Below are 25,525 nucleotides of genomic sequence, written 5' to 3'. Positions count from 1 at the left end.
CCTGGTGTGACACAATATCAAATTTGATTGGACAACATTGCTTTTCACACATGCATGCTTCTCCCCCCCCTTAAAATGGAAGCAAATAAATAAAGATAAGAGGAGGAGGGGAGGTTATCTCTGCTGCTATTTCCTAACATATATTCTCAATTGCTAAATCATGGTTTGATTTTTTGTTAGCTGCTTTGAGCTTTTCAGAAGGAAAGGAGAGGGAAAGTACAACTACCTTTGTTTAGAATGCAGAGTGGAATGGCTGTAGTGAAAGTGATGGCGGGGCTGACAGGTTTCACCATGCTACCTGTCTGTAGTGTTTCTGTAGGCATGTTTGGTGGTCTTTCCCCAGCAGCCGTTTTGAATTCCTTTCTGGGATCTTCTAAATGCACAGTGCAGAAACATGTATATTAAGCACAATGAATAGCAGATGAATCTAGGAATTGGGAGGTTAGCAGCAGCAGTAGCAGCAGCAGCAGCACTTCATTTCACAGCTCATTAAATAAGCACGGTGTTTTTTTCTTCCTTTTTTCCCTCCAAAAATAAGTAAAGATAAGGGAGGAGGGGAAGTTATCTGTGCTCCTGCTGTTGGCCCCCTCAATACTGGGGGGATTGAGCCCCCATGGCCAGGATTCAACACAGATGGGAATGCATTTAATTATCTGTGTTTTCCAATAATTATTGTAACTTCCACACCACTATCACCTCCACCAACACAGGTGAGCACCTACACTATAAACTTTTTTTTTTTTGGTACTAAGCTTTTTGTTTTGTCAGAATGCATCTCTTATAATTTCAATACTGGAAAGCATTCTGTGGTTACCAATCTTGTCGTACTCTTCTTCTTCCTCCTCCTCTTCGTCTCAATATTCCAGCGGTTCTTCGTATCCCCCGCTTTTCAGAAAAGGTCTGGGTCATCTGAAACATTAACCTGCAAGACAGAAGTCACTGCCTTGTTGTGTGGCCTGTCCTTTTAGCTTCCTCTGTCCATATGTGTTCTGAGGTGTGCATCCTTAGAAAAGGTTGAGCGCTTTAAGTGAGACAAAAGTTCTTTGATGGCAGGGTGTGAATTGTTGAGGAGATTATACATTTTAGATAGATATTTTCCTTTAGGCTGGATTAGAGTTCCTTTTAGTTTTGATATTTCTCCAGCAAACCCTATTTCCCTTGTCTTTCATTCAGTTGGAAGTATTGGAGCCAGTCTGTCAAATATATATTGGTTTCAAAATTCTTAATTTATTAATTCCCCCCCTCCATAACATTTTATATGTTGCCCAATTTCCCTTCATGTTTTTCTTTTTAATGCCAAAGGCTTTGATGCGTGAAATTCACCAAAGGGTTGTAGGTTCCAGGAGATACTTATATTTTATCCATGATTTAAGGTCTGAGTTGTGTGGCTGCATCTTCTGGGAAGGTGTTGGCGAGGGATTGAATCTGGGTGCAGAAAATCAGAAAGGACACTTGTTTTGAGGGGTTTGGGGATACCTGGCTGCAATATAATGCAGAGATTTTTTACTCACAGAATATTAGAATGGTTTCCTACCAGAAGGTAAAGAAAAAATATTCTTTTTTCCTTTCTTTATTAATAAACCACTTATTCATTTATAAGCTATTGTTATACAAAGTTGCAGGACATGCACAATTTCCCCCCAATAGGGTTTGTTCTTTCCCCCGCCCCCCTTTTCTTATCTTTTCTTTTTTTGCTAAGTGCAAATACTAGATTTCTCTCTCCACCTTTTAAGGCAAGTTAAATGCGACACTGCAAATTTAAATTCATTCTTTATATCTCCAGCACAGAATAATCTCAATCGAGTATTTAACGATCCTGACACAGCAAAACTCACAGTATCAGAAGCACACATTGTCTTACTTCCAATCTTGTCAGCGTGTGTGCTGAGAGTTTGTGTGTAGTTGGTGTGTTGGGTGTGAGTGTGCTTTCTTTGTATGGACATTGCTGCCTGCGACTTCCTCCCTTTATTTGCACCTCCAGGGGACACCAATCAATCCTAGAGTGCCACTCCTACACACTAAAGAAAATTCTGGAACACATTTTAAAGCTTCCAGGAACTTTTATCTGTTTCTTAAAGGACATTTTCCTAACACCCCCTCTCATTCGAACAGAAACAATACAGCATTATAAACATATACAAAAGTATTCACACATCATACAACACAATTCCCAACTTTATAGACAGTTGTGCATGTTGTTGCTTTCAATTATTGTCTTTCTTTCACTTAACAAAAATCTTCCATCACTGGATCTCTTGACCAAGATAGTTCTTTGCTGGTCCTAAATTTTTTACTTTGAACTATTTCCTTAACTGTTTTGCAAACTCCTTTCCCCCAAGAATTCTTGTAGCTGCCCCATCGCTATCGCCTCCACCAGTTTGTCCCAAATTGGGGGGGGGGGTAATTAACATTCCAATTTCTCCTCCATTTTCCCTTGCTAGCCATTCCCATTTCCTTGGCTCTTTGCGGTCAAATTCCTCAATGTGACCTAGATGTGTTCATCCACATCTGTCATACGTTCCACTCGGCTGTCTGTGCTCTACACTAAATTTATTGTTTTGTCCCATAGGCTGGCTTAAGATGTGATGATAATTCTAGTTCCATCAATCATTCTAGTTCCGTCTTCTTCATTAAAAATTGTTTATTTGTTTGGAAACCTATTATGATGCCCTGCAGTATGCAAATAGATAAAATCAAATGTTTCCCCTTCCGTCTCCTCCATCTTCGCCTCTCCTGCCAGGCGTGGCCATTCATATTTGTCTCATGTCCCTTGCTGCTAACAGGGCCCTGGGCTTCCCGCGGCTGATGGTGACAGTCATTTGCAAACAAACATCAAATTCAAAATCCATACTCATTTTCTAACACAAGCCTATTACATAGATTACCTAAATTAAAATATATCTAATTGCACTAGGCTTCCCTTTGCTGTATGTAAACACAATGCAATTAACAGATTATATTATAAATGATATTATAGGTTCCCATATACCCCCACTTCACCCCCAAAAATGTTGTTAAAAAACTATATTCCAAAATATACATACAAGCTGCATATATGCAAAGTTGTTTTTTTTTTGTTGCCCTTATTTCTGAGCAAACGACAGATCAGTCCACATTTGTCACAAGCTGTTGCAATGTTGGAAGTGTGCGATTTGAGTAAGAAATCTCCTGACCAGTAAATTAGCATGAAGAATCTGAGTGTTCAGAGCTTTAAAAATAATAATAATAATTGTGAGGGATTCAGTCTGCTTGGAGAAAAGGAATGAGAAAGTACATGAAACTTGGAATGTGTCATAATGCAAAGTACTAATATTGCCGTAGTAAAACAAGCCAAGCTAAGAAGAATCACTCAGGATATTCAGGATTGAACCACAAACCTGTGGTGGGACATCTTTTCAGGATAGAGCCCTACCATGACCAACTTTTTAAATTTGGCTTGGCACCCTGTGATTATACTGGATTTTGGTGTTTTGATGTTGCTTATATTAGTGTGTATTTTCTATGTTAGAGTTAAACATTTTGTATGGGGGAAAGGTATAGGTTTTTTTACTCAGAGAGGGAAGGAGGAACAGATTAGCTAAGCGTGGAAGAGGTAACCGTGTTGGACCAAGGGTGGAGTTTATGGGCAATCTATCCGGAAGACATTTGTATTTCGAGGAGTTAGTGGTCTGACATGGTTACCCTTCCTGCCTTCTCTTTCTTCTCCCTCTCGATCTCCTGAGCCGTGTAGTTCGGATGCCCGCTCTGCAGCTTTTATTTTATTTTATTTTATATTAATGATTTTTATTGAAATTTACAATCACCAACCAACCCCCACGAACCACCACCAAAACATCACATCTTGTTACATGTATCCTACTTTGTGTTTCATAGATCCATTAGCTTCCGTCCTTCCCTTCCACCAGTTTTCCTATTCCATTCTATAGTTTACAGATTCTTTAATTATAAATTATACCATGACATGAGATTTATTTCAATCCTTCCAATGTTTTCAGATTTGTACAATTCTCACTTACATAAACCATAAATTTACTCCATTCTTTTTGGTGCTTTATCTCCTCCTGATTGCGAATTCTGTGTGTCAATTTAGCCATCTCAGCATACTCAACCAACTTCTCTTATCGTCGTCATCTCCTGTTGCTTCCACTTTTGAGCTATCAAAACTCTGGCTGCAGTTGTTGCATATAAATATAATCTTTGATTTATCTTTTTAATCCCTTCTCCAACCAAACCTCGCAAAAATTCTTCCGGCTTTTTGGGAAAACTGTACTTAAACATCTTTTTTAACTCGTTGTAAACCTCATCCCAAAATTCTTTTATTTTATTGCAAGACCACCACATATGATAGAAGTCGCCGTCTTTTTCCTTGCACTTCCAGCAGGTTTTACTACTTGTTCAATACATTTTTGCCAATTTGGTGGGAGTGAGATACCAATAATAAACCATCTTCTTAACATTTTCTTTTAAGGCAGAACAAGCAGTGAATTTTATGCTCTCATTCCAGAGTTTGGCCCATACATCATATTCTATGTTATGTCCTAAATCAACAACCCATTTTATCATAGCCTCTTTTATGAATTTGTTTTGTGTTCCATTCTAGTAAGTGATTGTACATTTTTGATAATAGCTTGGATTTACTCTCTAAAATATCTATTTGAAATTTCGATTTTTTAATCCTCAAATCCTATTTTTTTATCCTCTTTAAAGACATCATTGACTTGATGGTATTGCAACCATCCTGTCAATTTTTCAGCAACACACTCATAGGGCTTTAATTTCCAACCTTTTTTGGCCTTCATCAAAATTTCCTCATATGTATCCCCTCTCTCTAGTATGTTCATTTTTTTAACTGTTAATATATCAATTGGTGACAGCCACCACGGTGTTTTCCTTTCCAACAAATTCTTGTTTCTTTCCCAGACTTCAAATAAGGCACCTCTTATCACATGATTTGTAAACCCGTTATGCACTTTTGCCTTACCACACCAAAGATAAGAGTGCCATCCAAATCTATTGTTGAACCCCTCCAAATCTAACAAGTCTAGGTTCTCCTGAGTTATCCAGTCCTTTGTCCAACATAAACCTGGCTTTTAAAGAGAGTAGGGAAGTCTCGGCTGAGGGTGGATCTTGCCCCTTCTTCGCCTGTTCCTCTAGCACAATCTGCAGGTCAAAGATATAGTCGATGACGTGCTGCAAGATTTCCACTTGGCTGACTTTGGGGCCTTGCAGGATCCTCGGCACCTGCTTGCGCAGCTTGGAGTAGCATTCGTTCATGCTGTGAAGGAGGTTCTTGGGCTCCTCCTGAGCCGGGCTCTGGTGTTTTGTTTTGGCAAGACTCATCTCATTTTATGGAAGGCCTGTGCATCAGGAGTCACTGGCCGAGGGGCTTCGTTCTGTTGTTCGTTCCCTGGGTGATGGTGAGGCTCTGATCAGAGAGGCAGCACACAGCTTGCTTCCTAGCAGATCCTGACTGATCTGATGGGACTGATTCCGTTCATGGCCATGAAGGAGGAGAAACCAGCAGGGATTTGCAGAAGGGCAGGATTTCCTTCCTTAAGGCGGGAGAAGCAAGCAAGCAACCTCGAGAGAGAGAGATCGATACTGCCCCTTGCTTGCCAGCCTGGTTGATTCTCTTGGTCCAACACGGTTACCTCTTCTATGCTTTGCTTTTCATTCTGTCTGCTTCATCAACCCTAGGACACACAGAAATGGAGAAGAAGTGCTAACTGCATGCTATTGAGTTCCTGAAGGGCATCGGGACTACGGTGACCAGGTTTCAGGAGTTGAAAAGGCGGTGGACACTGCTGGGAATCTCTCAAGGCATGGAAGAGAGACTCATAATTTACACTCAGAAAAAATTCATTTCTGAAGGATACCATGGAGAAATGCAAAGGGCTACCGATAGAGAACTTTGGCTCTGACCTCCGTTACCGGCAAGTAGGCGAGCCTGGGGTTAGGAGCCAGTGTTGAGAGTGTGGTTGCTTGCATTGCCTTCTTCCACCTGTCAGTGACCAGGAGAGGGTGGGAACAAACCACCCCCAAACCGAGGTGCAGCAGAACGAGGCATTACACTTTGCCAAGGAGAGACAAGACAAACCATTCCTTGGACATTCCTTTGGAGGAAAATGGGCCGAGTTCTGGGATTCATCAGGTGGCAGCTGCCATGTCGCCAGATCCCCCCTGTCCTCCATGTGGCCATTTGCAGAGGGCTGATTTCCACAGTCCCTCACCATCACCCCCCCTTCCTCTATGCTAGGGAAATATAATTGTAGGAGTTCCCAGTTTCTGTACATACATCAGTAATATGTACGCTTCAGTTTCCTACACCAAAACGGATTCTCTTTCAAACATGCCATCAGGTGGTACCGCCACACCCGCCCTTAATGAACTTTTCAGCTAATTCAATCACTCTACTTTTTCCACGATCTGCATGTTCTTTTCACTCATTTTCTACAACTGGATAAAATCTGTGCTACTCTCGCATCAATAGGAGCCCCATAACCACCACCGCATCCCTTCAAATATTATATATAATATTATATATATATATGATTAATCCGTATATCTATATATCTAGCAGGGTATCCTTTCCCCTCTTTTCTGCAGCAAGTTTCAACAAGGCACCAACATAGGTGAACACCCACACTACAAACTTTTTTTTGTACTAAGCTTTTCATTCTGTCAGAATGCATCTCTTGTAACTTCAATAATGGAAAGCATTCTGTGGTTACCAATCTTGTCATACTCTTCTTTCTCCTCCTCTTCATCTCAATATTCCAGCGGCTCTTCCTCTCCCCCCCTTTTGAGAAAAGGTTTGGGTCATCCGAAAAATTTACCTGCAAGACAGAAGTCACTGGCTTGTTGTGTGGCCTGTCCTTTTAGCTTCTTCTGTCCCTATGTGTTCTGAGGTGTGCATCCTCAGAAAAGGTTGAGCGCTTTAAGTGAGACAAAAGTTCTTTGACGACAGGGTGTGAATTGTGGAGGAGATTATACCTTTTAGATAGATATTTTCCTTTAGGCTGGATTAGATTTCCCTTTAGTTTTGATATTTCTCCAGCAAACCCAAAACCAGCGGCAGAAGCAGGACAAGATGGAGCAGCCAGCTCTTTGCTCCTTTCACTTCTCTCCTCTTGCAGAGAGAATCTCTTGCTGGCTGATTCCAGTGGCTGCAAATGGTTTCATTGTACCTCCCGAGGAAGGCATTCCAGGCTGAGAGGAATGCAAATTCACCCTCAGCAAATGTGGAGTGGGTGAAGAAACTGAAAAGTTCAGTGCTGGCAGGGTTTGAGTTGTGTGGCTGCAGCTATCTGATGGGGTGTTTGCGAGGGATTCAGTCAGCTTGGAGAAAAGGAATGAGAAAGTACATGAAGATTGTGGAAAAACTTGGAATGTGCCAGAATGCAAAGTACAAGCTAAGAAGAGTCACTCAGGATATTCAGGATTGAACCACACACCATTGGTGGGACATCTTTTCAGCATAGAATCCTACCATGACCAACATTTTAAATTTGGCTTGGCACCCTGTGATAATACTGGTTTTTTGGTATTTTGATGTTGCTTATATTAGTGTGTATTTTATATGTTAAAGTTAAACATTTGTATGGGGAAAAGGTATAGGATTTTTTACTCAAGAGAAGGAAGGAGGAACAGATTAGCTAAGCATGGAAGAGGTAACCATGTTGAACCAAGGGTGGAGTTTATGGGCAATCTATCCGGAAGACATTTGTATTTCGAGGAGTTAGTGATCTGACATGGTTACCCTTCCTGCCTTTTCTTCCTTCTCCCTTTCTATCTCCTGAGCCGTGTATCAGGAGATTTTTAATGCTGGATGTTTTTAGATATGCTGTAAGCCCCCCAGAGTCCTTTGGGAAAGCCAGCCAAATGGGTGGGATATAAAGATGTTGATGATCATTTATTTATACATATACCTGATGTGCATACAGAAACTGTGCAAAAACTTGCAATGTTTATATTTTAAAAGGTGAATACTACAATCACAGTTGCAAACCCTTTCTTTTTGCATGGTGCCTAGTCACTGATCTAAGTGACAGCGGACTTCTGTATAGGAACTACTGCTGGATCATACTAGGTTGATGGCATTCACTGTGCCATCAACCCACTATTTAAAAAAAAAAAAAGATCCCCCCAATGTTGGGTGGAATTTAGTTCACAAGAATGGTCAATTTCAACCCGGTGATTTTCATAAAGGGAATAGTGGAGAGAGAAATGAGAGCCGGTTTCAGCCTTGTCAGCCCATTGAAGAAGGCACCTACATAGGTGAACAGCCACATCCACACCACAAACGTCAGTGATTTCACTAAAAACAATTTTAAAAGGAGCCCTAAGATATGGCCATGGCTGTTGGAAAAGTTACAAGTCACTGCACATTGTCTTTGTCATTGTCTTTTCTTAGCCATCTGTTATCAGGCCATCAGCTACAGGGTCATACAATGAAAATATTTTTCTATGCTCCTATATTGGGACAAAAACAGAGAGGCACTAGCGGGGGTTTTTTAAACAAACTAAACAGCTAATATTATAGTCCCTTGGTAAAACCAAGTCACCCCATGATTTCTTAGACCAAAAAAGCACTAGAAATCAACATTTGTAAGGGCAGTACAGAATTGACGAAGTGTGAAGCCTGGAGCACTTACAAGTGGCGCACACAAAATGTAAGCTACAAAGAGCAACGTGAAGGTGTTTCCATGCAATGGCTACCTTTGTGCCGCAAGGTATAATGTGCACATTGGTTGGCATTCCAAACCATTCTTCTACATGGCACAGCCAAGTTAAAAAAACCACAACCACCAAGCCAGCAGCACCTCCTGTATGGCAGTTATGTGTGCCAACACTCACAATCCCATTTTTCAGAAGCAGTCATTTGATGTACAATGCAAAGTCTCTGAGGTTTATGAGGCTTGTGCTGATCCGCTGCCTAGGCTTTAAGTTGCACCTCACTGGGTGGCAGCCTATGTAGATTTCTGCCTTGTTGCCCCTCCTAGGAAGCATGGAAACCATGTGATTCAGCTTGGACTGGATGGCAGAGTAGTGGAATTCCCTCTCCTTGTTCAGCTTGTGGAAATCGTCTGCCCTGTGGTTGGCAGCATAGTCTATGGACCTCAGGTATGTCAGTGAGCCTGGAGAGTTTGCCCGGGAGCCCTGGGAAGACAGTGAAGAAAGCAACTGAGTGCTAGATGAAGTTGAAGTGGCCTTTCTACAAATGGGAGATACTTCTTTAGATAGCAGCCTCTGACTGTAAGTTTCCTCTTCACACTGGGCTTGTAGCTTGGACGTTTGCTGAGGGGTCAAGAGGTGAGGAATTTGAGTCTGGTCCTTCCACAGGTTGGGAAGAAGGAGGTGGGAGGCTGTCCCCAATCTGAGAACATGACAGCGCTTCCTTCTCTTACCTCCTTCTTCACCGCCTCCTTATAACATGCATTTCCCTCCACAGCCTTTCCCAATCATTTTGATATTTCTCCAGGAAACCCCATTTTTCTTGTCTTTCATTCAGTTGGAAGTATTGGAGCTAGTCTGCCAAATATATATGGATTTCAAAGTTCTTAATTTATTAATTTTCATTAGATTCTGCAAATCATTCGATTCTGAAAATAGCAGGAGCATGAAGAATTTATTTTCTCTGTTTCCGTTTAAAGCAATCTATAAATAAGGACATTCAATAAACCACCTCAAGAAGTCATTCAAATAAGTTTGCAGGCTGCATGCAGTTCCATGCTTTCTCTTGTTACTGTTTTTCTTTTTTTAAAAAATAATAATATCACAGAGCCCAAGAGAGAGTCTCAAGGAGGAAGTATCTCATTGCTTCAGTTTCACGTTGACACCTGAGGTGTTTGGTTCACACAAGTGCTTGTTCCAACGGCGGCTGCTTCGCACTGCAGATCTGGAAGATGGGATTTTGCTGTGCAATGCTTTCGTGGAAAGGTCACTTCCTGGCAACATTCACTGGGCACTGAGAGAGATAAATAGCTGCAATCCAGTGACCGCCTCAATGGTACACGGGGGGGGGGGGACGGACCCTGCTCACGGACCTGCACTGGATCTTACCATGCAGGGGAGAGGGAGAAAAAGGACAGAGCCATAGCACTCTGACTGGGGATCTTTGCCCAAAGGAAAACGAAATGCCAAACTGCACCCACATCCAACATCTGGGTTGACATTCACCAAGTACATCTTTCTGCATGCAAGCATCCTTGGATCCTGGCCTGTAGCTTTTCTGGCTAGTCCTTTATTTAGATATGGTGTGTGACTATGGGTTTTTTTTTGGGGGGTGAGGCTGTTCCTCTTTTCTTTTCCCGTGTGAAGTACAAAAAAAAACAAAAAACATTTAACCATTCCCCCCCTACTTACATGTTGAAGTAGAATCGATAACTGGTTACCGTATGTACAAAATCTTTACAGAATTATTCTATCTTGTAGCTTTAAAAAATATAAATATGGATATTGTTCAAGACAGCAGGTGTCTCATTAATATTTTAATGAAGGCTTGATTATTGTATATTCTTCATTATTTTAATGACTGTCAGGTGCTCAGAGGGGGGAGGGGGGCAAGACTCCTTCAGCAGGGACAGCTTGAGTTTATTTGTAATTAGCTACTGACCTCCCTCGTAGAACCTGCTGCCAGTCTCTTCTGCATCTTGCCTGGCCACCAGAATTCAATGTATTCCAAACAGATTTAAATCGTGATCTCCGGGAGAAGACGAAGAAGAAAAAGAAATCTTTCCGTACTGTTTATTTCCCCCCCACCCCCCCAACATTAATTAAATAATAATAATTTAATCCTCCCTCAATTCTTTTTTTTAAAAAAAAAAAGTTAAAAGAGGTTTCTGATTAAATAATTATGAGAAGAAAAGGTTTGATGCAGCCGCGTCTGGAAGTGTCAGAGCGAAGATGCTGGTGCGGGAGGTCGGCTGGTCCCAGTGGCTGATGGAGGTTCTGCTCCCTTTCTGCTGCTAAGCCCAAATCCGTGGGGAGGTTCTCCAGAAGGCACTTGAGCTGTTCCTGCCCTAGCTTGATCTTGTTGTCCAGCTTGCACTGTTCCAGATTTCATCTTCACGAATCCTGGTAGCTTCAGAGCTGCTCCCCCGAGAGGTTATTGCATAGGATGTCCAAGACCACGTGCTCTCGCCGGTCCAGGTTCTCCTTCAGTTCGGAGGGCGTCTTCGTGCTGTCCAGCCAGCATCTTCCGCTTCTCGTTCAGAGAGCTCCATTCTTGGTTATCCACATCCTCACTGTCGCATGTCCCGCTCCGCTACCTTTGGTGTGTGTCTCTTGCAGCTGATAGTGGCTGTCATTTGCTTCCCCATAACAACAGCCCAATGGGGGATGTTGGCCCCCTCAATATTGGGAGGATTGAGCCCCCATGGCCAGGATTCAACCCAGAGGGGAATGCATTTTATTATCTGTGTTTTCCAATAATTCTTGTAGCTTCCCCACCGCTATTGTCTCTACAAGTTTGCCCCAGATTTGGAAGGGGGAGGGTAATTTATTATATACATAATTTGCTTTCAGACTGAACTTCAAATGTGCAAAAGCATATACTCTGACAGCACTAGAAAAAAAAGGTTAACAGTATTTACCTGATTAGTCACATTGTGTTAAACACAATGAACTTCACAGAAAACAGAACATGGAATCTAGAAGCATCCTAAGTTATATGCTAGCACTTGATTGTAGTACTCTGACTCAACAAAAGAAATAGAAATCCAACATAGTCATCACAATTAATTTACTTGTCCCTTCAAGACTGTATTTTCTTTCCAGTGTTTTGGTCTCCTGCTATATATGTAGAAATACACTTTGGGTAATTAAATTTACAGAAAGCCAAAGACAAATAAAAATTAGTTATGCTGGGGGAAAATCGGGGGCTTATAAAAAATAAGATTTTCTACATAGCTTCCCCACTGCTATCGTCTCAACCAGTTTGCCCCAGATTTGGAGGGGGGGTATTAACATTCCAATTTCTCCTCCATCTTTCTTCCTCTCCCCCCCCCTTTTGAGAAAAGGTCTGGGTCATCCGAAAAATTTACTTGCAAGACAGAAGTCACTGGCCTGTCCTTTTAGCTTCCTCTGTCCCTTTGTGTTCTGAGGTGTGCATCCTCAGAAAAGGTTGAGTGCTTTAAGTGAGACAGAAGTTCTTTGATGGCAGGGTGTGAATTGTGGAGGAGATTATACATTGAATGGTTTTGCGCCGAAGGCTGTATTTAGAAGTATTGATTATTGTTTTGGTTTTCCTGATTATTCTGATAGGGCTTCTGTCCACCCCCCCCCCCCATGTTTCTTTCACACTACATTACCTGTTCTGCCATGGACCTGTGTTTTATTCCATCTTTTACAAAGGAAATGGGGCTGCTGCAGTTGGAAAAATGGCTTACTTGGTTAGATGGCACAAATGGTTGAAGCCCCATGGTATTTAAGTTTAAGACACACCTGCAAGGAGCACTCTGAATTTTCTGCCATTTGGAGGCAATCAAGCTGCAAAAAGTTTTAGCTTTTTCTGTCTCTATGTGTTCTGAGGTGTGCATCCTCAGAAAAGGTTGAGCGTTTTAAGTGAGACAAAAATTATTTGATGGCAGAGTGTTAATCGTGGAGGAGATTATACATTTAAGATAGATATTTTCCTTTAGGCTCGATTAGAGTTCCCTTTAGTTTTGATATTTCTCCAGCAAACCCTATTTTCCTTTTCCATCATTCAGTTGGAAGTATTGGAGCCAGCCTGTAAAATATATATGGATTTCAAAGTCCTTTCCTCTTAATTTATTAATTTCCCCCTCTAATAACATTTTATATGTTGCCCAAATTCCCTTCATGTTTTTCTTCTTAACACCAAAGGCTTCGATGGGTGAAATGCACCAAAGGGTTGTAGGTTCCAGGAGATACTTATATTTCATCCATGGTTTATATAAGACCTGAGTTGTGAAGCTGCATCTTCTGTTTCTGGGATCAGTAGATTCTGCAAATAGCAGGGGCATGAAGAATTGAATGGTTTTGTGCCATAGGCTGTATTTAGATGTGGCGATTATTGTTTTGGTGTTCCTGATTATTCTGTTAGGGCTTCTGCCCCCCCCCCAATGTTTCTTTCACACTACATTACCTGTTGTTCCATGGAACTGTGTTTTTTCCATCTTTTACAACGGAAATGGGGCTGCTGCACTTGTAAAGATGCCTTACATGGTTTGAGGCCCATGCTCTTAAATCTTAAGACATGCCTGCAAGGAGGCGTGGGCCAGCTCTGACACAGAGTAGTCTGCATCTTCTGTCTTTTGGGTGTAATCAATCTGCAGAATCTGAACTACACACGGTCTGATAGCCCGTTAATGCACCATTGAATTTTTCTTGAAAAATCTGTGGGCCTGGTGTGACACAATATCAAATTTCATTGGACAACATTGTTTTTCACACATGCATGCTTCTCTTCCCCCCTTAAAATGGAAGCAAGTAAGTAAAGATACACTGCCTCCGATTCTCATAACCCTTAGTTTTTCATAGGCACCTTTCTGCAAAGGTCATCCATCAGGGCGACCAAGACTGACTCAGTTCTTCGGCCAGGATTGAACCCAGATGGGAATGGATTTAAATCATCTCTGTTTTCCAAGAATTCTTGTAGCCGCCCCACTGCTATCGCCTCCTATGTCTAGGTGGATAATGACTTTTTAACACACTGAAAGCTCCCAAGTCCAAAAGGTGTGAAGGGGGCCAACTCCCACTTGCACCGGCAAAGGCACTTTATCTGTGACTGGTGCCACCCACTCAAGCCACTGTTTGAAAGGCTGAGATGTAGGAAACATGACAATATCATACTCTGGGAAGGTACTGTCAGTACAGGACTGGACCAGAGCAGGCAGTCTGAATTGTCAACCATTTTGCATTCTATATTCCCTATCTTGTAAACAACCCTCATTTGTTGTGGTTGTTGCTGCAGTTGCTCAAACAGACTCAGCACCTCTCAGGTGGGCACCATTAGAGAACAAGGGAAGTGCTCATGAGTTCTGGCACTTTTTAAAAAATAGAAAAAATATTATACATGTAACTAAACATGAAGCTGAAATATATTGACCAGACAAAATGTCAGCGAGTAACAGTTTTTAAAAATAATTCACATACATAGTAAAAAGGTGCCATGATGCCATTCTGTGAGCTATATTAAAATAGCATGTATATCTGCAGCAAAGCAAAAGGAAAAAGTGCCCCATTTCTGCTTTCAGTTGTATACTAGGAATCAGTTTTGTGAACTTTATGATACAAAAAGCTAAACATTTTTTTTAAAAGCAACAACCCAAATATAACTATGAAACAAAACATACCAGCCAAGGATGAGAAGGGAACCACCGTGCGGGGCCACCTTGGTCAGGATCGGGTCACCTGTCACGGTGTGGTAATACAGGGTGGCAGAGAACATCCCCATGCCCAGAGACAGGATGCTGCCGGCTATCATGGGATAGCGGCAGTGGGGCACAGCCAGGAGGGCCAGGCTGTGGAGGAAGTGGTATTTGTTGGCTGTCTCATAGAGCTCTTTCAAGTAGTCATCTCGGTCGCTGCGATGGAAATCGTGAGCCCATTTCTGCTTTCAGTTGTATACTAGGAATCAGTTTTGTGAACTTTATGATACAAAAAGCTAACCATTTTTTTTTAAAAAAAGCAGTAACCCAAATATAACTATGAAACAAAACGTATCAAGAACTATACAACCACTACACCTCATTTGGATGCTGTGCCAATGAAGTAGTTCATTTATTAACTTATTAAAAGAAAAGCCACTCCTAATATATTTTCTCTTTTTATTTTTTTAAAGTAATTTTTACTGAGTTTTCCATTAAATCATATTCACCTTTTGTTACATAATTCTATGACTTAATATATTATTCTGTAAGAGCATCGACCTCCTGCCCTCCCTCTTTCTGACTTCTACATAACTTTCCATATTCTTCGCATTTCTATAAGCACTTATTTACCCTTTGTCAAATTATAATATTTCACCTTATTATTGGTAAATCAGTTCTTATAGTTACATTACAAAACATTTCAATTCAAGCCTACAAACGTTTTCAAATGTTTACAATTTTCTTTCATATAAAATATAAATTTGTACCAGTCCTTTTGAAACAGTTTGTCACGCTGAGTCCGGATTATGTCTTCGAACTCCATCATCTTGACCTGCCAGTCTTCCAGTGTTGGAAGTTCCTGCTGCTTCCATTTCTGAGCCGGAAGTGTCCTTGCAGCCATTGTGGCATACATAAACATGTTTACATCACTTTTATGTATTTCCTCACCAATTAAGCCTAATAGAAATGCCTCTGTTTTTTTAATTAAAATTATATTTCGTATTTCGTATTTTTATCTCGTATTATATGTCCCAGAAGGTGTTCACTTTAGAACAAGTCCACCACAGATGGAGGAAGTTCCCCTCTTTCTCATTACACTTCCTACAATTTTTGTCTTGATTTCTATACATTTTAGCAAGTTTGACATGTGTAAAAACCATCGATACATCATCTTAAATATATTTTCTTTGAATGACACACATGCTGTGAATTTAATTGTTTCTGTCCACAGTTTTCCCCACCTTTTAAAATCAATATTGTGCCCCAAATCTTGGGCCCACCTAATCATAACACTTTTTACCTCGTCATCCTTTGTGTGCCACTCCAGTAGTAACTGATAATTTTCAACAGCATTTTCATTTTACTACCCAGCAATTCTGTCTCTAATTTAGATTTGTTACTTCCAAATCCGTTTCTTTTATTATCCTCTCTAAACACATCTTGTAACTGATGGTATTGCAACCAATCGGCTACTTTTCCTCTTAGTTCTTCGAATGTCTTTAACTTTATTTTATTATCACTTCCATCAGCAAGTCTTTGTATGTCGCCCATTCAGTTCCCATATTTATTTATTTATTTTTATTGCAAAAGCCTCCAGAGGTGAGAGCCACCTCGGAGTTTTGCATTCCAATAATGTTTTATGTCTGCTCCACACCTCATACAATGATTTTCTAATAGTATGGTTCAAAAACCCTCTGTGTATTCTGACCATTCTGACCACAGGTAGGCGTGCCACGTGAATCTGTTGTCAAATCCCTCCAAATCCAATATATCTGAATTATCTAAGGTTATCCATTCTCTCAACCAACAAAAACACGCCGCCTCATAGTAAATTTTTAGATCTGGCATGGAAAAACCACCTCTTTCTTTTGCATCTGTCAATATTTTATATTTAATTCTTGGCTTTTTAACCTGCTAGATATATTTAGACAATCTTCTTGCCATACATTAAATTGTTTTGTTCCACTGATAACCGGAATTGTCTGAAATAAAAACATCAGTCTCAGTAACACGTTCATTTTGATAGCTGAGATTCTACCCATCATTGATAATTTCATTCTAGTCCATATCTCCTGATCTCTCTTCACTTCATTCCACACCTTTTCATAGTTGTCTTTAAAGATGTTTATGTTCTTAGATGTGAGCCAGACTCTAGGTATTTTACTTTTTTTTCTATCGACATACCTATCTTTTGTTGTAGTTCTCCTATTTCTTTACTGTCCAAATGTTTAGTTAATATTTTTGTCTTATTTTTGTTGAGCTTAAAGCCTGCTAATTACCCATACTTATCAATCTTTTTCAAAGCTTCTATTGCACTGGACATAGGTTGTTCTAAATTCAAGGCAATGTCATCGGCAAAGGCCTTATACTTATATTCTTTTGAGCCTACACCAATCCCCTTTATTTCTTTTGTTGCTTCTATTTTCCTCAACAGGACGTCTAGTATTGTTATAAATAACAATGGCGATAGCGGGCACCCCTGTCTGGTTCCCTTTGTTATCTCAATTTTGCCTGTGAAGTTATTATTAACTATCAATTTAGCATATTCTTCCGAATAGATAGCCCAAATACCATTTAAAAGTTTTTCACTGATATCCATAAATTCTAAATTTTGTTTCATAAAATGCCAAGACACATTATCAAATTCTTTTTCAGCATCCAGAAACATTAGGGCGACTTGTTTGTCTCTCCTGGAGTCCAGATATTCCATTATATCAATTATATATATTTTTCTCCCCCCCCCCCAAATAAATTTATTCACACACAAAAAAGTGTGTGGGTTTTTTAAAAAGTGAAATCACTCTCATCATTTATTAAGTTAAAAAACACCAATTGGAAAGCACCGATCAGACATTGCATTTCAAGGCCTCCATCGCAAACTCAAATCTGGTTGCAATTTTTTTTTGGGGGGGGAAAGGATCTTGGCTTTTTAAAAAGGGATTTGGCATTTGGGGAATTCCAAGATGCAGGACGGAGACGCATTCAGGGGGGGGCTAAAGACCTCAAGGGATTCCACTCTGACATTTGGAAATCTGTCCTCTCCTAGGGCTCCCTTCTGGCTAGCCTAAGAGAGGAGGGAGGGGCAGGGCTGGCTGCCCTGGCATTGGGAGATGGGGGCCACATGGGGACAGAACGGGGTGTCAAGGGGCCATGGCGATCCAGCCGAGGATGAGGAGGGAACCACCATGCGGGGCCACCTTGGTCAGGATCGGGTCACCTGTCACGGTGTGGTAATACAGGGTGGCAGAGAACATCCCCATGCCCAGAGACAGGATGCTGCCGGCTATCATGGGATAGCGGCAGTGGGGCACAGCCAGGAGGGCCAGGCTGTGGAGGAAGTGGTATTTGTTGGCTGTCTCATAGAGCTCTTTCAAGTAGTCATCTCGGTCGCTGCGATGGAAATCGTGAGCCCATTTCTGCTTTCAGTTGTATACTAGGAATCAGTTTTGTGAACTTTATGATACAAAAAGCTAACCATTTTTTTTTTTAAAAAAGCAGTAACCCAAATATAACTATGAAACAAAACATATCAAGAACTATACAACCACTACACCTCATTTGGATGCTGTGCCAATGAAGTAGTTCATTTATTAAAAGAAAAGCCACTCCTAATAATTTTCTCTTTTTATTTTTTTAAAGTAATTTTTACTGAGTTTTCCATTAAATCATATTCACCTTTTGTTACATAATTCTATGACTTAATATATTATTCTGTAAGAGCATCGACCTCCTGCCCTCCCTCTTTCTGACTTCTACATAACTTTCCATATTCTTCGCATTTCTATAAGCACTTATTTACCCTTTGTCAAATTATAATATTTCACCTTATTATTGGTAAATCAGTTCCTTATAGTTACATTACAAAACATTTCAATTCAAGCCTACAAACGTTTTCAAATGTTTACAATTTTCCTTCATATAAAATATAAATTTGTACCAGTCCTTTTGAAACAGTTCGTCTCGCTGAGTCTGCATTACGTCTTCAAACTCCATCATCTTGACCTGCCGGTCTTCCAGTGTTGGAAGTTCCTGCTGCTTCCATTTCTGAACCAGAAGTGTCCTTGCAGCCATTGTGGCATACATAAACATGGCACAGCCAGGAGGGCCAGGCTGTGGAAGAAGTGGTATTTGTTGGCTGTCTCATAGAGCTCTTTCAAGTAGTCATCTCAGTCGCTATAATTAGTTACTGACCTCCCTCATAGAACCTGCTGCCAGTCTCTTCTGCATCTTGCTTGGCCACAATAATTCAATGTATTCCAAACAGATTTAAATCATGATCTCCGGGAGAAGACGAAGAAGAAAAAGAAATCTTTCCGTGCTGTTTATTTCCACACCCCAACATTAATTTTAAAATAATAATTAAATCCTCCCTCATTTCTTTTTTTTTAAAAAAAAGTTAACAGAGATTTCTGATTAAATAATTCTGAGAAGAAAAGCTTTGATGCAAATTTACCTGCAAGACAGAAGTCACTGGCTTGTTGTGCGGCCTGTCCTTTTAGCTTCCTCTGTCCCTTTGTGTTCTGAGGTGTGCATCCTCAGAAAAGGTAGAGCGCTTTAAGTGAGACAAAAGTTTTTTGATGGCTGGGTGTAAATTGTGGAGGAGATTATACATTTTAGATAGATATTTTCCTTTAGGCTGGATTAGAGTTCCCTTTAGTTTTGATATTTCTCCAGCAAACCCTATTCTCCTTGTCTTTCATTCAGTTGGAAGTATTGGAGCCAGCCTGTCAAATATATATGGATGTCAAAGTCCTCTCCTCTTAATTTATTAATTCCTCCCCTAATAACATTTTATATGTTGCCCAATTTCCCTTCATGTTTTTCTTCCTAAAGCCAAAGGCTTCGATGGTATAAATGCACCAAGGGGTTGTAGGTTCTAGGAGATATTTATATTTCATCCATGCATTATATAAGGTCTGAGTTGTGTGGCTGCATCTTCTGGTAAGGTGTTGGCAAGGGATTGAATCTGGGTGCAGAAAAAAAGAAAGGACACTTGTGTTGAGGGATTTGGGAATACCTTGCTGCGAATAACACAGGTGCATCCTCCGCAAATTTGGAGTGTGTGCAGTAACTGAAAAGTTCATTAAAGGCAGGGTGTGAACTGTGTGGCTGTACCACCTGAAGGCATGTTTGGAACTGGATCCATATTGGTGTAGGAAAGGCTGAAGCATGCATATTGCTGATGTATGTAAAGAAACTGTGGAGAAACCTGCAATTTTTTATTTCAAAAGGAAAGATAGTACTTGAGCAGCAGCTATGAAGAGGAAAGCAGAAACTGTGGGAAATCCTGTAGTTCTATTTACCTAACATAGAGGAAGGGGAATGGGATGGTGGGGGGTCTGCGGAAACCACCCTTCTGCAAATGGCAACATGGACCAGCAGGGCAGGGAAGACAGGGTGAATGTGGCGTCATGGCAGCCATGACGAAGCCGAGAACTTGGCCCGCATTGTTCCAGGCCTCCATTAGCAGCAGAAGAAGAAGATGGAGGAGGAGGAAGGGACGGAGCAGCCATCTCTTTGCTACTTTCCAAGCAGAGCACCCTTTCTGGCTGTTAGGATCACCTCCTCTTTTTTGTTAATTAATCCCTGAATGCACCCCCCTAATGACTGCATCAGATGTAGCACTGCCTTTCACTTCTCTCCTCTTGCAGAGAGAATGAAAAATCCAAATAAATGTGCTTGGGATTCTTCATATAGCTTTGCTGCTTTCCAAGCAGAGCGCCCTCTCTGGCTGTTAGGACCCCCTCCTCTTTTTTGTCAATTAATCCCTAAATGAACCTTCCTAATGACTGTGCCTGATGAAGCCATGCCGTTCACTTCTCTCCTCTTGAAGCATGAACTCTGCTGATGTATATTAAGAAACTGCAGCAGGAATTGCAGTGTGTGTGTGTGTGTGTGTGTGTGTGTGTATTTGGTTTTTTTAAAGAAACACCAGCTTAAGATTTATTATGCAAAAAGCTTTTATGAAAAGTTTTTTTTTAAAAACACACACACCAAAGGAAGTAGAATTTATGAATGAAGAAATCAACCTTCCTGCCAAAAAAGGATACATGTGTGTTCTCTCTGTTAGAGTTGAGCAACAAAAACCATGAGGCAAAACAGCCTTAAGACACCTCACTTTACATGTTCTTGAAAGTCCCCTTCACCCCAAAAAAATTATGTTAAAAAACTATAATCCAAAATATACATACAAGCTGCATATATGGAAAGTTGTGGGGGTTTTTTGTTGCCCTTTTTTCTGAGCAAACAAAAGATCTGTCCACATTTGTCACAAGTTGCTGCATTGTTGGAAGTGTGTGATTTCAGTAAGAAATCTCATGACCAGTAAAATAGCATGAAGAATCTGAGTGTTCAGAGCTCTAATAATAATAATAATAATAATAATAATAATAATAATAATAATAATAATCTGCCCAGTCTGACACACAAACGCCACAAAATTTCTTCTTCTGCAAAGTTTCTTCTTGTTTAATACAGCCATACGATAGTTATTGAAAAGTGGGCTTGCTTTCAACGCCTCCCCCTCCCCGGCCTGCAAATTTTGTTTTCAGGCTGTTGGAAGAGAATAACAGATTGAGGGCACAAAGTTGTTTCTGGAAGACCAGTCAAGGCATCTGAAACTGCCTGGCCAGACCCACGTTCTACAGTTTATCTGGAAGAGAAAGGTGTAGTTCTCTCCATTACTGGATGCATGGGGTTATAACATCTGATCCTTTCCCCTGTTCAGGTCTCTCTTCTATCTCCTGTCTCATTGGAGAGAACCAAGTGCCAGGAACCCACACTTGCAGTCTGTTTTAAGAGGTTAGTAGCAGAGATTTCTCTCCTCTTTTGAACAAAGTTCAGATGCCCGCTCTGCAACTTTTAAAGAGAGTAGGGAAGTCTCAGCTGCGGGCGGATCTTGCCCCTTCTTCGCCTGTTCCTCTAGCACGATCTGCAGGTCAAAGATATAGTCGATGACATGCTGCAAGATTTCAACTTGGCTGACTTTGGGGCCTTGCGGGATCCTCGGCACCTGCTTGCGCAGCTTGGAGTAGCAGTCATTCATGTCGTAAAGGAGGTTCTTGGGCTCCTCCTGAGCCGGGCTCTGGTTTTCTTTTTCTGGCAAGACTCATCTCATTTTATGGAAGGCCTTTGCAGCAGGAGTCACTGGCCGAGGGGCTTCGTTCTGTTGTTCGTTCCCTGGGTGATGGTGAGGCTCTGATCAGAGAGGCAGCACACAGCTTGCTTCCTAGCAGCTCCTGACTGATCTGACGGGGCTGATTCCTTTCATGTCCATGAAGGAGGAGAAACCAGCAGGGATTTGCAGAAGGGCAGGATTTCCTTCATTAAGGTGGGAGAAGCAAGCAAGTAACCTCGAGAGAGAGAGAGAGATCGATACTGACCCTTGCTTGCCAGCCTGGTTGATTCTCTATTGTGTGCACGCATAAAATGCTTCTCTTTGCAAAAAAGCCCTATGTATATATTTTCTGATCCTTTCCCCAGTCAGGGTCTTTTCTCTCTCTCTTCTTCTATCTTCTTTACAACTGGAGAGGACCTATGGAATCTATGACGTGTTGCAAGATTTCCATGGCTGACTTTGGTGCCTTGCGTGTTAAGACCCCCAAGACCTCCCCAAATAAAGACACAATTGATGCCAAATTTAGTTTACGGTTATTGGCATAATTTTGGCCAGAATGAAATATGAAGATAAATGTGCCTGGAATTCTTCAAGTCCAGGATCTGGCTCTTGCGGATCACTTGCTGGCTGATTCCAGTGGCTGCAATATTTCTCCAGCAAACCCTATTCTCCTTGTCTTTCATTCAGTTGGAAGTATTGGAGCCAGCCTGTCAAATATATATGGATGTCAAAGTCCTTTCCTCTTAATTTATTAATTCCTCCGCTAATAACATTTTATATGTTGCCCAATTTCCCTTCATGTTTTTCTTCCTAAAGCCAAAGGCTTCGATGCTTTAAATGCACCAAGGGGTTGTAGGTTCTAGAAGATATTTATATTTCATCCATGGATTATATAAGGTCTGAGTTGTGTGGCTGCATCTTCTGGTAAGGTGTTGGCAAGGGATTGAATCTGGGTGCAGAAAAACAGAAAGGACACTTGTGTTGAGGGGTTTGGGAATACCTGGCTGCGAATAACACAGCTTCATTAAGGGCAGGGTGTGAACTGTGTGGCTGTACCACCTGAAGGCATGTTTGGAACTGGATCCATATTGGTGTAGGAAAGGCTGAAGCATGCATATTGCTGATGTATGTAAAGAAACTGTGGAGAAACCTGCAATTTTTTATTTCAAAAGGAAAGATAGTACTTGAGCAGCAGCTATGAAGAGGAAAGCAGAAACTGTGGGAAATCCTGTAGTTCTATTTACCTAGCAGTGGCTGCAAATGGTTTCATTGTACCTCCTGAAGGAGGCATTCCAGGCTGAGAGGAATGCAAATGCACCCTCAGCAAATGTGGAGTGGTTGAAGTAACTGAAAAGTTCAGTGCTGGCAGGGTTTGAGTTGTGTGGCTGCAGGTATCTGATGGGGTGTTTGCGAGGGATTCAGTCTGCTTGGAGAAAAGGAAGGAGAAAGTACATGAAGATTGCGGAAAAACTTGGAATGTGTCATAATGCAAAGTACTAATATTGCCTTAGTAAAACAAGCCAAGCTAAGAAGAGTTACTCAGGATATTCAGGATTGAACCACACGTCATTGGTGGGACATCTTTTCAGGATAGAGCCCCACTATGACCAACATTTTAAATTTGGCTTGGCACCCTGTGATTATACTGGTTTTTGGTATTTTGATGTTGCTTATATTAGGGTGCATTTTACATGTTAAAGTTAAACATTTGTATGGGAAAAAGGTATAGGTTTTTTTCCTCAGAGAGAGAAGGAGGAACAGATTAGCAAAGCATGAAAGAGGTAACCATGTTGGTCCAAGGGTGGAGTTTATGGGCAATCTACACGGAAGACATTTGTATTTCGAGGAGTTAGTGGTCTGACATGGTTACCCTTCCTGCCTTCTCTTCCTTCTCCCTCTCAATCTCCTGAGCCGTGTATCAGGAGATTTTTAATGCTGGATGCTTTTAGATAAAGATGATGATTTATTACATATAGCTGCTGTGCATACAGTAAGCGTGCCCAAACTTGCAATGTTTATATTTTAAAAAGATGAATATTACAATCACAGTTGCAAACACTTTCTTTTTGTACTTTCTAAACATCTAATATTATAGTCCCTTCATGAAACCAAGTCACCCCATGATTTCTTAGACCAAAAAAGCACTAGAAATCAACATTTGTAAGCGCAGTACAGAATTGATCAAGTGTGAAGCCTGGAGCACTTACAAGTGACTCACACAAAATGTAAGCCACAAAGAGCAACGTGAAGTTGCATCTAAGCAATGGCTACCTTTGTGCCGCAAGGTATAATGTGCATATTGGTTGGCATTCCAAACTATTCTTCTCTATGGCACGGCAAAGCCTGAGAAAGGCTTGCAGTATCACAAAGATTGGCTGGGCAGCCAAGGTAAAAAAACAACCACCACCAAGCCAGCTGCACCTCCTGTATGGCAGTTATGTGTGCCAGCTCTCACGATCCCATTTCTCAGAAGCAGTCTTTACAGAATTCTATCTTGTAGCTTTAAAAAATATAAATATGGATATTGTTCAAGGCAGCAGGTCTCTCATTAATATTTTAATGAAGGCTTCATTATTGTATATCCTTCATTATTTTAACGACTGTCAGGTGCTCAGAGGGGGGAGGGGGGCAAGACTCCTTCAGCAGGGACAGCTTGAGTTTATTTGTAATTAGCTACTGACCTCCCTCGTAGAACCTGCTGCCAGTCTCTTCTGCATCTTGCCTGGCCACCAGAATTCAATGTATTCCAAACAGATTTAAATCGTGATCTCCGGGAGAAGACGAAGAAGAAAAAGAAATCTTTCCGTACTGTTTATTTCCCCCCCACCCCCCCAACATTAATTAAATAATAATAATTTAATCCTCCCTCAATTCTTTTTTTAAAAAAAAAGTTAAAAGAGGTTTCTGATTAAATAATTATGAGAAGAAAAGGTTTGATGCAGCCGCGTCTGAAAGGGTCAGAGCGAAGATGCTGGTGCGGGAGGTCGGCTGGTCCCGGTGGCTGATGGAGGTTCTGCTCCCTTTCTGCTGCTAAGCACAAAGTCCGTGGGGAGGCTCTCCAGAAGGAACTTGAGCTGTTCCTGCCCTAGCTTGATCTTGTTGTCCAGCTCGCCAAAGACAAATAAAAATTAGGTATGCTGGGGAAAAATCGGGGGCTTATAAAAAATAAGATTTTCTACATAGCTTCCCCACCGCTATCGTCTCCACCAGTTTGCCCCAGATTTGGAGGGGGGGTATTAACATTCCAATTTCTCCTCCATCTTTCTTCCTCTCCCCCCCCCTTTTGAGAAAAGGTCTGGGTCATCCGAAAAATTTACTTGCAAGACAGAAGTCACTGGCCTGTCCTTTTAGCTTCCTCTGTCCCTTTGTGTTCTGAGGTGTGCATCCTCAGAAAAGGTTGAGTGCTTTAAGTGAGACAGAAGTTATTTGATGGCAGGGTGTGAATTGTGGAGGAGATTATACATTGAATGGTTTTGCACCATAGGCTGTATTTAGAAGTGTTGATTGTTGTTTTGGTTTTCCTGATTATTCTGTTAGGGCTTCTGTCCACCCCCACCCCCCAATTTCACACAGCATTACTTGTTGTACCATGGAACTGTGTTTTTTCCCATCTTTTACAAAGGAAATGGGGCTGCTGCAGTTGGAAATATGGCTTACTTGGTTATATGGCACAAATGGTTGGAGCCCCATGGTAAAAAAATAAAGGTAAAGGTACCCCTGCCAGTACGGGCCAAGTATTAAAGTTTAAGACACACCTGCAAGGAGCACTCTGAATGTTGATGGCAGGGTTTGAATTGTGGAGGAGATTATACATTTTAGATAGTTATTTCCTTTAGGCTGGATTAGAGTTCCCTTTAGTTTTGATATTTCTCCAGCAAACCCTATTTTCCTTGTCTTTCATTCAGTTGGAAGTATTGGAGCCAGCCTGTCAAATATATATGGATGCCAAAGTCCTTTCCTCTTAATTTATTAATTCTCCCCCCACAATAACATTTTATATGTTGCCCAATTTCCCTTCATGTATTACTTCTTAACGCCAAAGGCTTCGATGCGTGAAATGCACCAAGGGGTT

The 25,525-nt window shown here is 41.2% G+C and overlaps 1 protein-coding gene and 1 pseudogene across 30 annotated transcripts in view; one reads left to right on the top strand and one right to left on the bottom strand.

Moving 5' to 3' along the window:
- Positions 1-25,525, top strand: part of LOC310836723 (putative G-protein coupled receptor 34) — a 359,394-nt gene that overhangs the window by 173,260 nt on the left and 160,609 nt on the right. For 3 of the 29 annotated variants that reach the window (XR_014560187.1, XM_083722465.1, XM_083722467.1), the window contains one exon: positions 9,654-10,283. The exons of the other annotated variants lie outside the window; for them this stretch is intronic. Coding sequence is in view for 2 of the 3 variants with exons in the window: in XM_083722465.1 (XP_083578591.1) it covers positions 9,654-9,663 (10 nt within the window). In the remaining variant the exon portion in view is untranslated. Of the gene's footprint in view, positions 1-9,653; positions 10,284-25,525 lie in introns of those variants that run through there. 29 annotated transcript variants of the gene reach the window in all.
- LOC310837107 (DNA-binding protein inhibitor ID-3-A pseudogene) lies at positions 21,139-21,606 on the bottom strand (annotated as a pseudogene). Its single transcript has 2 exons — positions 21,484-21,606; positions 21,139-21,418 (listed from the first exon to the last, which is right to left on the bottom strand). The product of its transcript is annotated as a DNA-binding protein inhibitor ID-3-A pseudogene (transcript).

The sequence above is a fragment of the Podarcis gaigeae genome (genome assembly GCF_964106915.1).
Source record: "Podarcis gaigeae genome assembly, chromosome: Z".
Classification (NCBI taxonomy): Eukaryota; Metazoa; Chordata; class Lepidosauria; order Squamata; family Lacertidae; genus Podarcis; species Podarcis gaigeae.
This window is presented reverse-complemented; position numbering and strand designations above follow the sequence as displayed.